The sequence below is a fragment of the Leucopleurus acutus genome, assembly GCF_964270905.1.
Source record: "Leucopleurus acutus genome assembly, chromosome: 17".
NCBI lineage: Eukaryota > Metazoa > Chordata > Mammalia > Artiodactyla > Delphinidae > Leucopleurus > Leucopleurus acutus.
The window spans coordinates 45586627-45599620 of record NC_139159.1 but is presented as its reverse complement, the minus strand read 5'-3'; the positions used below and the strand labels follow the sequence as shown (position 1 = coordinate 45599620).

General features: G+C 39.8%; 1 protein-coding gene across 1 annotated transcript; it reads left to right on the top strand.

Annotated features, from left to right (window-relative positions):
- Nucleotides 1-1526: 1526 nt before the first annotated feature.
- Nucleotides 1527-10411, top strand: RIDA (reactive intermediate imine deaminase A). The gene is made up of 6 exons (XM_082858981.1): nt 1527-1664; nt 3929-4034; nt 5599-5653; nt 6964-7032; nt 7946-8001; nt 9205-10411. Exons 1-6 carry the CDS (start codon nt 1600-1602, stop codon nt 9265-9267), a joined length of 414 nt encoding a protein of 137 aa, XP_082715107.1. The 5' UTR covers nt 1527-1599; the 3' UTR covers nt 9268-10411.
- The last annotated feature ends 2583 nt before the right edge of the window (nt 10412-12994 follow it).

The window sequence follows — 12994 nt, the reverse complement described above, 5'->3', positions numbered from 1 at the left end:
TTTTTCACTGCCGCATCTCCAAGACCTAGCCTTGCACAAAGCAGGGACTCAATATATATATTTGTTGAATGTACATGTGCACGCATAAATGGAGTGAAACGTGCCTATAATGCGTATATTAACAGTAAAAAATATTTAGCCAAGTGCCACCGCTTCTGATACAGCATGACCGAATATCTTCCAAGAGAACAGTTCTGGGGCCATCTGCTGGACCAAGACCTATAATCTACCTGAAATCAGATCCCAGTCACCAGGCTTCTGCTGAGATAGAAAGGGAATGCAGAGACACCTTGAAAATCTTGGGGAGCTCTCCCAGAGAAGGGAGCATGGGAGGGGGTAGGTGAACAATGCCCAGGTCTCAGCGTGGTCCCCTCAATGACCCATCTTATTCCTTTAGGATGTGCAAGCCAGCTCCCAGGACGGCCTCTGCCCGGAGGTGCAATGCAGAGAAAAGACAGACACAGTGGGCTCGGTCACAGGAGCTGAAGTGTAAGTAGATGAAGTAGGGGGTCCCCGGAGAAAGAGAAGCAGGCGTGAATTTCTTGACATAAGAGAAGTCATTTTTGGCCCAAGCCATTTTGTGATCTAAGCCTGGCCACAATGTTTGCCTTTAAACAGGTCTCAGTAATAGTGATCTTAAGGGAACTAAAGAACAAACGACAGTTATCAGGCAAGAGAAATAACAACTGTAAAAATCAGTTGTAAACTCCCATTTCTATTTCCATGGCAAGATTAGCCTGAAGCACTTTCCTGAGCTGTTCTGCAGAATCTGAAACCCCTCGAGCACTCAATCACCAGATCAACAGAACCTAACCCAAGATGATGTTGACCTTTCTTATGACCCTGGAGGTTTCAACTAAAGCTTGGACTCTGTTGACCTTTGCCACAATTCAATGCTGAATTCCCCTCTGCTGGAGCCCCTTCATGAATATGCATGCATCCTTAGCTTAAAACTTCCCCAATTTTTCTGTTGGGGAGATACTGCTTTGGGAAAGATCCCCGGTGTTCTGCTTACTTGCAGCAAGTAATAAATCCTTCCTTCTCCTGATCTTTGTCTTGGTTGGTTTTTTTGGTTTTGTTTAGTTTTGTTTGTCTTGACATCCACCAAGACGTGAACCCAGTTCTTGGGTAACAGAAAGAGGTGCTAGGCAGGAAGAGGGGCCCCTGCGCAGGCAGCAAGAGAAGAGTAGGTCAGCTGGGTGTGAGGGAGAGAATCGGAGGGGAGCCCGGGGACCGCCACACACACTCCCCCATACTTGCGAACCCTGGCGGACGCCAGCCCCTCACGACCTACCTGCCAGACGCTCCGTGGTCCCAGGTCAGAAGGACAATGTTCTACCACAGTCCCCGGCGCGACGTGCGCGGCGAGAGAGCTGGAGAGCGCATGCGCCACTGTGACTGCGTCCTCCACGTGGCCCGGAGTCGCAAGGAAACTACAACTCCCAGAATGCCGAGCGAACACCCCCCCCCCCCCCCCCGCCAACCAGCGACTCTTTAAAGCAGGGATTCTAGCCCCAGCTGTTCAGACCCGTGAGACACGAGTAGAAGCAGCATACGTGGTAGTTGTCTCCGAGGGGCGGCAAGGAAAAAGGATTAGCCATGTCGGCTTTGATCAGAAAGGTGATCAGCACCGCTAAAGCCCCAGCGGCCATTGGTCCCTACAGGTACAGGAGGCCTGTGGGAGCTGAGAAGGACGCGGGGCCTGTGGGGTCGGGGGTTGTGGGGTCGGAATTTAGGGGCTTGGGCCAGTCCGGGTCCGAGCTGCGCCAGGCCTTCGGGGTTCACCGGGTAACCTCATGCAACATGCTGAACCCGGAAACGGAACCCGGGAAGGCGGGAAGCCCACCGAGAGACCCACTACGTGTTATAAAATTATCAATTTTGTATTTAAAATTATAAAGAAGAAAGATAACGGTCTGCAAATCAGGGGAAATGCCATGAAATGAAAGATAGGAAAGTTGGGAGCATGTTGGAAAACAAACTATAGGGAATTAGAAAATTATAAATGAGAATATCTTGTTTTCTAAATAACCATGAAATGGGGTAAAACAAATTTTACTTCTAAATTTAAATTGATATTGTTTTCTTTATCAAAAAAAATTTTTTAAACATTTAATGCCATTGAACTGTGTACCTTAAAACGGTTAAAACGGTAAAAAAAATTTTAATATAAATTTATTTATGGCTGTGTTGGGTCTTCGTTGCTGCGCGCGGGCTTTCTCTAGTTGTGGCGAGCAGGGGCTACTCTTCCTTGCGGTGCGCGGGCTTCTCATCGCGGTGGCTTCTCTTGTTGCGGAGCACGGGCTCACAGGCGCGCGGGCGTCACTCGTTGTGGCTCACGGGCTCTAGAGCGCAGGCTCAGTAGTTATGGTGCACGGGCTTAGTTGCTCCGCGGCATGTGGGATCTTCCTGGACCAGGGATCGAACCTGTGTCCCCTGCATTGGCAGGTGGATTCTTAACCACTGCGCCACCAGGGAAGTCCCTAAAATGGTAAATTTTATGTTTGATGTATATTTTTTTATCACAGTTAAGAGAAACAATGGCGGGGCCTTCTTTATCCAAAAACAAATAAATTGCCTTTAAAGTTGATGTGTTTGGCTCTCTTTCAGGTCTCAATGTAGCTTATGCTTTTTCTTGAGACCTTATCCTAATTCTGATATTTAGTATCCTCATTACAGAAATAATCAGTTCCGAAAATAATTTCTGCACTTTGCAGAAAAGTGTACCCTCACAGGTGGATTCTTAATTGACCCTTCAGCAGTGATCAACCTTGTCTAATTACTTATTTTCTTAAAAGTGCTCTTGGCATTGCTTTCTTTTGCTTGTTTTACAGCTTTATTGAGGTATAAGTTACATACAAAATTCACCATTTTAAGTGCAGAGTTCCATGAGTTTGGGTAAATGTATCGAGTCATGCACCTACTGCCACAGTCAAGTTTTTGAACATTTACATCAACCCCGCAAACCACCCCCCCTTGCAAAAACAATCCGTCATACCCGTTTGTGTTCAATTCCCACCCCTACCCCTGACCCCAGGCAGCCACTAATCTACTTTCTGCTGCTTTTTTTGTTTGTTTTTTCTAGAATTTTATATAAGTAGAATCAAATAATATGTAGTCTTTAGTTGGATCTATCCGTGGGTGTTTTTTATTATTTTTTTCCTTTTTGCTATCATGAATAATGCTGTTCTGAATATCCATGTGAAGTTTTTGGACATATTTCTTTTGAGTAGTTGTCTAAGAAAGAAGTCGCTGGGTTGTATGTTATGTGTATGTGTGTTTTTTTTTTTTTTTTGGCCGCGCCTCGCACTTTGCGGGATCTTAGTTCCCCCACCAGGGACTGAACCACGGCCCTCGGCAGTGAAAGCGCGTCCTAACCAGTGGACCACCAGGGAATTCCCTGCTTAAATTTTTAAGAAACTGCCAAACTATTTTCCAGTGTGCACTATTTTGCATTTGCACCAATAAAGTATGAAGGTTCCAGTTTCTCCACATCCTCATCAATACTTGTTACTATCAGTGATGCTTTATTGTGTGTGATGGTATCATAAGTGTGCCTTTGGTTTGCATTACTCCTTCACCTTTTGTATGTCTTCTTTAGTGAAGTGTCTGTTCAGATCACTTGCCGATTTTTTACTGAGTTGTCTTTATATTATTGAGTTGTAAACGTTCTTTATATATTCTGAATACAAGTCCTTTGTTAAATATGTGTTTTGCAGATATTTTCTCCCAGTCCGTGACTTGGGCTTTCATTTTCTTAAAGATGTCTTTCAGTAAGCAAAAGGTTTTAATTTCAATGAAGTCCAATTATCAATTATTTTATTTTACATTTTGTTCTTTTTGTGTCTTAGCAAAGAAATCTTTTAGCATTGAGTTTCACATTTTATGTTTATGTTTTACGTATATCCTGGATTTCTGTTCATTACAGCCAGGCTGTGTTAGTCGACAGGACCATTTACATTTCAGGACAGCTAGGCATGGATCCTGCAAGTGGACAGCTTGTGCCAGGAGGGGTGGCAGAAGAGGCTAAACAAGTGAGTCATTTTCCACATTTGAAGTTCCTTTCTCTACTCCTTTTTAATATTGAGGAGTATTAAGAATCCATTTGGCTGGTTTGTTTATTATAGAGATAATCAGATAAGTACTTTTTAAGTTACTGGTTAACTAAAGACAGTTTTATGTCAGTAGAAAGTTGGAAATGTGATGACTCATTTAACAACCAAAAAAAAAAAAAGATGTTACTTTCCAAGGTGACCTTAAACCTGAATTACTGGGTATCAACTAAACTTATTGTGGTAATGATTTCACAGTATATACATGTATCAAATCATCATGTTGTATACCTAAAACTAATAAATGTTATATGTCAATTATATTTCAGTAAAATGGGAGGGAAAAACCCTGAATTATTGAAAACATCTTGCCACTTCCACCTGGGTTGGGAAATTGTTTTATCAGGGCCAATGACCTGCAAAAAAAAAAAAAAAATCCACCACCACAAAAGTAAAAGTCAACATTTTGTTAGAAAGAGAAATATCAAAGGTTACATGCAGTACGTTTTTTTTAAATAAGAATGGGGGATATAATTCTAATCCAATAAATGGAATTAAATTATAATTTAATACATTCACTGAGTCATTTGTAATATCCAAAGATAGAAAACAATCTAAATGTCCATCCATGAGGAACTAGATAAATAAATCATGCTACATCTGTACAAGTAAATTCATATGGAAAGATCTCCAAGATAAATTATTATATGATAAAATAAAACCAAGATGCAGAACAGCGTGCACAATAAGCTACCCTCTGTGTGTGTGTCTAAGGATACATACATTTATGTTGGTACAAGCATTGACTGTCTCTGGAACGATATACAAGAAACTAGAAACAGTGGTTACCTTTGATGAAGGAAACTGGGGAGGGGGAGTAGGGGTGGAAGACATCTTTTCACTGTATATGCTTTTTTATAGCTTTTGAATTTTTTGTCATATCTATGTATTACCTATTTAGAAGATTAATTTTTTTAAGTCATCAACTATTATAATGTGACCAATCAAAGTGGAAGAATGAATTGAAAAATAATAAATTAAGGACAGGGTGAAAAACTAATGTTTTTCCAAAGCCCAGAATATCAAACATGTACACAATTTACTACTATTGTTTTTTGAGAAAAAGGAAAAGAACCTTTTTAAAATCAAATATTGCTTTAAAGAAAACAGGTTTTAATGCTTACTAGCTCATACTTATCCTCAGAGTGATATGGAATTAGGAGCCCCAGTAATAATTCTATTTTAGCTTAGTGGACATTGGCTGAGAATTTCACCATTCTAGCACTGAGGAAGAGACTTCAGTCTTTTTCCTCACAAAAGGAGGCAACTTCTCACTGTATTTCAGAAAGATTCATTCCATTAAAGAAAGCCAAGAAGCAAGTCACTTGTATAGAGGTGGCCTACAAAGAGTAGAATTTCCTAGAAAAGGGAGATTTTTCTGCAACATAGGCTATTTAAGGAGATATTAGTAAAGATGGTTAATTGAATTGAATTAAAGCTTCAATGTAGCATCAGTGCCTTAGGCCTTTCTTACCTCGGTTCACAGGCTCTTACAAACATGGGTGAAATTCTGAAAGCAGCAGGCTGTGACTTCACAAATGGTGAGCAACTTGATATTATTTCACATTTCTGTTTGATATTTCTTGGGTCTTTTTGAAGAACACATGGCATCCAGTAATATATCATGCCATATCTTTGTTATTTGAAGTTGGTTTAATTTCAGTCCCATTTTAATCAAGACAGTCCAGAGCCATATACATAATATCAATGAAAAGTTAATCATTAGTCAATCTAAGAAAAAAATGGAAAATTTTATTTGACCCAACCTGAGGATTATAACCTGGCAGACTTACAGAAAGATCAGAGGACTGTTCCAAAGAGGTAAGGGGAAAGGCCAGAATATATATGATTTTGGCAAAGAGGTGCATGCAATCAAAATGGCACACATCTTGGCAGAATGTTACTGCTGTTCGCGAGGAACAGATATCTTAGTTAATGGTTTTAGTGCTTCTCTTAGTATGGGAACATGTGAAAAACTAGGTGCATAAAATTTTCTCCCGAAAATATCTGAGGGCTGGTTCTGCCGGTTTTCCCAGAGCACAAAGTGCCTTATCCTGATCTCTTACCTGAATTCCTTTCTCAATATATTGTAGGTCAGCGACCGCAGTGGCTAATGACTTGATTCTTGTAGAACTGGATGGTGGGCAGCATTCTTACTTTACAATCCCCTCTCTTTCAGTCTTAATTTCAGCCAAGGTTTGGGAGGCATTTCGTGACCAATTTGTCCCGCTGTGCTAGAAATGCTCATTCCCAGGTCAGGTGGGGATTTCATTGCTATGCCACTCGGTGTCCTATTAGTGGACTAAAGCTCTGTTAATAGTAGCCAAAAGCCAGGAAATGATTCTCTCTTGTTGCTTCTTCCCATATCTAGAGTTACACTATTATAATCATTGATCCTGTAGAATTATATTTTAGGTGAATAATTTCAAGTCATCTACTTATTATTTTTATTGGAGGCTCAGTCGCATTTGATCATGCAAGAAACAAGAATCTTGTAAAATAGGCAGAACACAAGTAATATAGCTAGTGCCATTAATAAGGTCATAAGTAAGAAATGTTATGTTCTAAGGGGTCACATGGCTGGCACCAGCAGAAGAAGAACTGAACTTCATGGTTGGGCAGGTATTTCTGTTGTTGGAGGGGTCCGGCTAATGCTCAGTGCAGATGCACACTGCACACTAGAGGGGACAGAGGAGGACTAAATGGGCAGGGAAAAAAAATTTTATGTTTAAATTTTTCTTGTCTTGCCTTAAAATATGAAATTTATTTCATCAGTACTGTTTTTCTAAGTAATGTTTTGGATCAGACCAAATAACTAAATAAACCTAATGACAATGTATATATCTCCTAGTGGTAAAAACAACGGTTTTGCTGGCTGACATAAACGACTTCAATACTGTCAATGACATCTACAAACAATGTAAGTAATTTGGCTTTATTACTATTTTCCATTTTAAAGAGAAATGTATCTATTAACCTTAATAAGTGTCCATTATGAATTAGGAATGTTGGGAGATGCTAAAGAAATGGTCATAGATCCTGTCCTAAAAGAATTAATAGCCTGATTAGAAACACACAGTGTCCCCCCCATGAAAACATCCAAGATATTTCTATTGCATTCCCTAGAATAACATACTACAACCGGACAAATCCATTTCCCTAAAGCTTCATTTTGTTATACCCTCCTCAGGCTTTCTAAGCCCTCCTAATCATTTTTCAACACATAGATTGTATTTATTATCGCTGTGATAAGGTCTAGCCACCACCTCTGTTCTACTCTCTCAGAATCATTAGCTGGTTAGTTAATATTTCTGTGCCTTGGTTTCCTCATATGCAAAATGGGGATAAAACCTTATAAGGTTGTTGGAATTTTAAATGTGTTAATACAACATGTAAACATGTTAGAACAGATGCTGGCACGTTGTAAGCACTCAGTAAGTGTTATCTGTTATTAACATTGCTGTCCTAGTGGGGAAAATGAGTATCCCTACCACCTGGTGAGATAAGACAAAGGTATAACACGGAAAAGGCATCATTACTTATAATTATCACTTTAAAAACAACCTCCTTCATGTCAAACAAGATCAAAGTGTCAGAGTATGTGAGTATTTTCATTTTTTTCCCCAGAAAACTTAAGATTCTTTTTTAAATATTAAACATCATGGGAATCATGGCAAAATATCTTATCAAATATAAATATGAGCTTCTTTTTTTCCACGTTGCTTATATCTAAGAACTGACACATAGCTGAAGCACTTACCAGATTCTTGATCCTGCAGTGTTGAGTTTCAGCATAGTATCTGAAAACTGAAATGAAATTCTTTTAAATTTAGATTTCCAGAGTAATTTTCCTGCAAGAGCTGCCTACCAGGTTGCTGCTTTGCCCAAAGTAAGTACACATTTGTCTTAAAATTAAGAAAATTAAAAATCAAGGCCACACATGGACATGAACACAACAGAATCAGAGTACTTAAATTGTGAGAAAAACTAAAATAGCGCTGTATTGTTTTACTGTTACTTAGAGACTATAAACTGAGCCAGGTCTGTGAGTTCTGCAGTAAAAATTTTACTTTTCTATCATATAATAAAAAATCTAGGGAATTCTCTAGCGGTCGGTCCAGGGGTTAGGACTCTGTGCTTTCACTGCCAAGGGCCCGGGTTTGATCCTTGGTCTGATCCTTGGTTGGGGAACTAAGCCCGCCAGCCACGCGGCGTGGCCAAAACAAAAACAAAAACAAAAAACAAAAAAACACTAGACCTTCTATTAGAAAAAGTCATCTGAAAACCAGTGGCTCATAGATTTCTCACCATTCCTACTTTGGTATTCTAGTCGAACTAGAAGCTCTTCCTATGCCCCTTAGCAGCACAGTATTTCTACCTATAAAGAAGCAGCTCTCATGGACTTCTGGCAATTTTCCACTAAAGAAATTTATCTTCTATGAGTGGTATTTTTGTTGCTTTAATTTTTTGTTACTTGGAATGATCAGTATCTTCAAATTTATTTGGGTATAGAATGTGATGGAAGGAGCTCCGAACTTGGAGTTATAAGACATGGGTTTGAACCTCTGCTGTTTAGTTTTGTTTGGTTTTTTTTTGGGGGGGGGGGGTTGGTACGCGGGCCTCTCGCTGTTGTGGCCTCTCCCGTTGCAGAGCACAGGCTCCGGACGCGCAGGCTCAGCGGCCATAGCTTACGGGCCCAGCCGCTCCGCGGCTTGTGGGATCTTCCCAGACCGGGGCACGAACCCGTGTCCCCTGTATCAGCAGGCGGACTCTCAACCACTGCGCCACCAGGGAAGCCCTGCTGTTTGGTTTTGTGTCCTGGGATGGGTTAAACAACCTTTCTAAGCTACAGTGTATCAATCCTCTGCATTGAGAGAACCCCTGATAATAGAGCTGCTGTGGGAATCACATGAGCTAACATAGACGAACACATTGAGCATGATAACCTGGCCTACTGTAGATTCTTGGTGCATGTGCCCCCTCCTTTACTTCTTTGATAAGTTTAATGTTAAAAATGCGTATGTTAAAAATTGCATATGTTTTTAGTAGGTATTATGGCGCTCTCTTAATTTATTCATTATTTTCCTGACAGGGAGGCCATGTTGAGATTGAAGCAGTAGCTGTCCAAGGACCTCTCGTGACAGCATCGCTCTAAGTGGGCCCAGTGTTATTTAGTCTGGAATTTTAATAATGTTTTTAAATTAACATCTTAATTTTTACAGTATTTGTTAGAAAGTGTAAGGTTGACTGAAATATCTGAAGTTATTATGGAAATACCGTATAATAAGGGGAATTGAACATGAGTTGAAGATTAGTGATGAATCTAGTTACTGATGTTATAAATTACCCTTCTGTAACACTCATTACTGGATGTGGGAAAAGAGACACACATTACATAGTTACTCAGAAAAATAAAAGTAAAGGGAAATAGCATGTAGGAAAGATGAGTCACTATTCCTGAGAAATAATAAAGAGCACACCTAATTCAATTAAACTATTAATTTAATGGTGTGAACTATTTAGTTCTCATGTCAGATACATGATTCTGCTTTTACTTGAGTAAAATTAAAGCATTTAAGTTTGAATGGTAGAGGTAAAGGAGAAGAAACTGGACCAAATTTTATATAGATAATATTTTTCTAATGGAAATAAAATAGCATGCAGATTTTCCTTTGTGTCATTCTGTTCATTTATTTTTTAAAAGTTTAATGTATACACTAAATCCTATTACCTAAATAAAGGTGGGGGAACTATGAAGTTTAAATTCCAACTTTTTTTCTCAAAGCTTACTTCTGGCTTTACATTTTTACACCGTGGTAATAAGGCTATGTATAACCATTTTGTGTTTGTTCTTTGAAGTCTTTTAACATTTTCAGAAACTACTACATGAATACCTCCTTGTTGTAGAATAAATTCCAACACAGAATTATGTAGATTCAAAAGTAAAAGTCCCAGGACTTCCCTGGTGGCACAGTGGTTAAGGATCCACCTTCCAATGCAGGGGACACGGTTTCGAGCCCTGGTGAGCAACTAAGCCTGTGCGTCACAACTACTGAGCCTGCGCTCTAGAGCCCGAGCCAAAACTACTGAGCCCGCGAGCCACGACTACTGGAGCCCGTGCACCTAAAGCCCGTGCTCCACAACAAGAGAAGCCACTGCAATAAGAAGCCCACACACCGCAACAAAGAGCAGCCCCCACTCGCAGCAACTAGAGAAAGCCCACGCGCAGCAACAAAGACCCAACGCAGCAAAAAATAAATATATAAATAAATTTTTTTAAAAAAAGTAAAAGTCCCCGTCACTCACTGGCCATTCCACTTACCTCCCCAAAGATGACCACTGCTAAGAGTTTTGAGTGTAACCAGCAGATAGTTTTCTATTCATTATATACTTAATCATCTAGTTTGGTTTTGGCTTGTTTACATAAATGGATCTTTACTGTATATATTACTCTACAGATTGCTTTCTTCCATGTAACTACATATTGATCTACCTCATTTTTAAAGCTGTTGCGGAGTCATCTTTTGTGTAAATATATCTTAGGTGATTTAACCATTGATCCAAACAACACCATATTTGCAAAATTATCATATCAATGCTGCTGTAACATTCTTAGATACACACGTTAACATTTTACATATACCTATTTGTTTGAGGTTAATTTAGAAATGTCATGCTAATTTGAAAAGTTTGGTAAACCAAAAGATAATATTAGAAGCACTTGGGAAGAGCAGTTATAACACATTGACTAGAAATGTATTAATGTCTTTTGTTACCCGAACGTTATTGACCAGAGAGACATATCAATATCACTTAATAACAAATCACCGGCCATAGGAGTTAGTTTCTGCAAAAATCGCCCAGTCAATAACGAGTTTAAGAGCACAGACTTTGGAGTAATTCTAACGGGATTCAAGGCCCAGATCTACTGTTAGACCTACGCGGTCTCCTAGGAGTTTCGACTCGCCCAGGAAACAACAAGAGTCGGAAGCCGATGCAAAACGCAAGAGGTTTATTGAAGGCCGGTGCACCGGGGTTCCTTGGTCCTCACGCAGGAGGTCGAAGAAGGAACCCCTTTTGGGCGCGAATATGTCAGTTTTATAGGTTCCCACTTCCCCGTATGTAAATTATAGATTTGGTTGTGTTTTCCTGCTGATTGGTCCCGGCTTAGGCTCAGACCGGAGAGGGAACTTGTCCCCAGCTTCCTGATTGGTCTTTGACAGACACCTTTTTTACATTTTGTTTATCTCCCTCCTTCTCGGAAGGCGGCCGGACATCCTGGAAATTCACCCATTGTCTAAGAAGCCCCTATTGTCTGGAGAGTTCTTAATCATTAGCTGGAACAATGTCCCTCGAGTCCCACACTACCACTTAACTAGCTGTATGATCTTGAGCTAGTTATTTAACCTCTTTAAGTCTCAGTCTCCTGAGAGATAATAATTGCACCTTCTCAAAGGGATGTTGTAAGGATTAAATAAGATAATGTATATGGAAAGTACTTAGCAGTGTCTAGCATACAGCAAAGGATCAAAAAAGCTGTCACTATTCATCAGTATTTAACAATTATCATATAGAATAATGTGCTAGATGGAAAAGTTTCTGCTATTTACATACCTAAATTTATTGACATAAAAGATAAGAATGAGGATTCTTCAAGGAGGTAGAGTTGGGGAGTATAGCACTATGAGTTGATAAACAAGATTAGGCCCTGAAAATTATTTTGGATATTTTTACATGAAGCAGTACAGTACAGTAGTCAAGGGTGTAGGCTCTGGAGCCAAACTGCTTGATTTCAAATTCTATTCCACCACTTACTAGCTTTGTAGCTTTGGGCTAGTTACTTAAGCTCTCCGTTCTGTTTCTTCTGTAAAATATCTCCTTTGTTTCATCTGTAAAATGGGGATATTACTAGTACCTACCTTATAAAGTTGTAAGGTTTAAATAAGTTAATATGTATAGAGCACTTAAAATAATGCCTGGCACATAGCTATGATGATAATGATAGAAACCTTTCTGTTATTTGGCAATAAAAAGAAATGAGGGAATTCCCTGGCGGTCTAGTGGCTAGGATTTGGCACTTTCACTGCCATGGACTGGGTTCAGTCCCTGGTTGGGGAACTGAGATCCTATAAGCCATGTGGCACAGCCAAAAAGAAAAATAAGCTATCAAGCCACAAAAAAGACATGGGGAACCTTAGATTCACGTTACTAAATGAAAGAAGTCAATCTAAGAAGATAACATACTGTATGATTCCAACTATGTTGCATTCTGGGAAAGGCAAAACTATGGAGACAGTAAAAAGATCAGAGGTTGCCAGGGTGGCAGAGGAAGTAGGGGAGGGATCAACAGGTGAAGCACAGGAGATGTTTAGGGCAGTGAAACTACTATGTATGATACTGTAATGGTAGATACATATCATGCATTTATCAACCATAAAATGTAAAACTCAAAGAATGAACCCTCATGTAAACTAGGGGCTTTAGTTAATAATGTGTCGGTGTTCATCAATTGAAACAAAGGTACCACACTAATTAAAGACGTTAATAATTGGAGAAACTGCAGTGGGGAGGAGGAGTATTTGGGTACTCTTTGTACATACAAATGCCCTAGAAAATTTAAACCTTTTTTTTAAGGACTGTAGTAACGCAGTCTGTGGTAGACTGTTAAGTGAAAGGTCTTTTCCCTTTCAGTTAAAAAATGTTGCTCATAGTTAACTGGTATTGCCTAAAAATATAAAGACTCAGGAAAGAGCTTCCCTGGCAGCACAGTGGTTAAGAATCCGCCTGCCAATGCAGGGAACATGGGTTCGAGCCCTGTCTGGGAAGATCCCACATGCCGCGGAGCAGCTAAGCCCATGCGTCACATGAGCCTGCGCTCTAGA

Coding starts and splice junctions, on each gene's coding strand:
- RIDA (XM_082858981.1), top strand. CDS start 1,600: ATGTCGGCTTTGATCAGAAAGGTGATCAGCACCGCTAAAGCCCCAGCG. Junction 5,654..6,963: donor AGGCTGTGACTTCACAAATG/GTGAGCAACTTG, acceptor TATATCTCCTAG/TGGTAAAAACAACGGTTTTG. Junction 8,002..9,204: donor AGGTTGCTGCTTTGCCCAAA/GTAAGTACACAT, acceptor TTTTCCTGACAG/GGAGGCCATGTTGAGATTGA.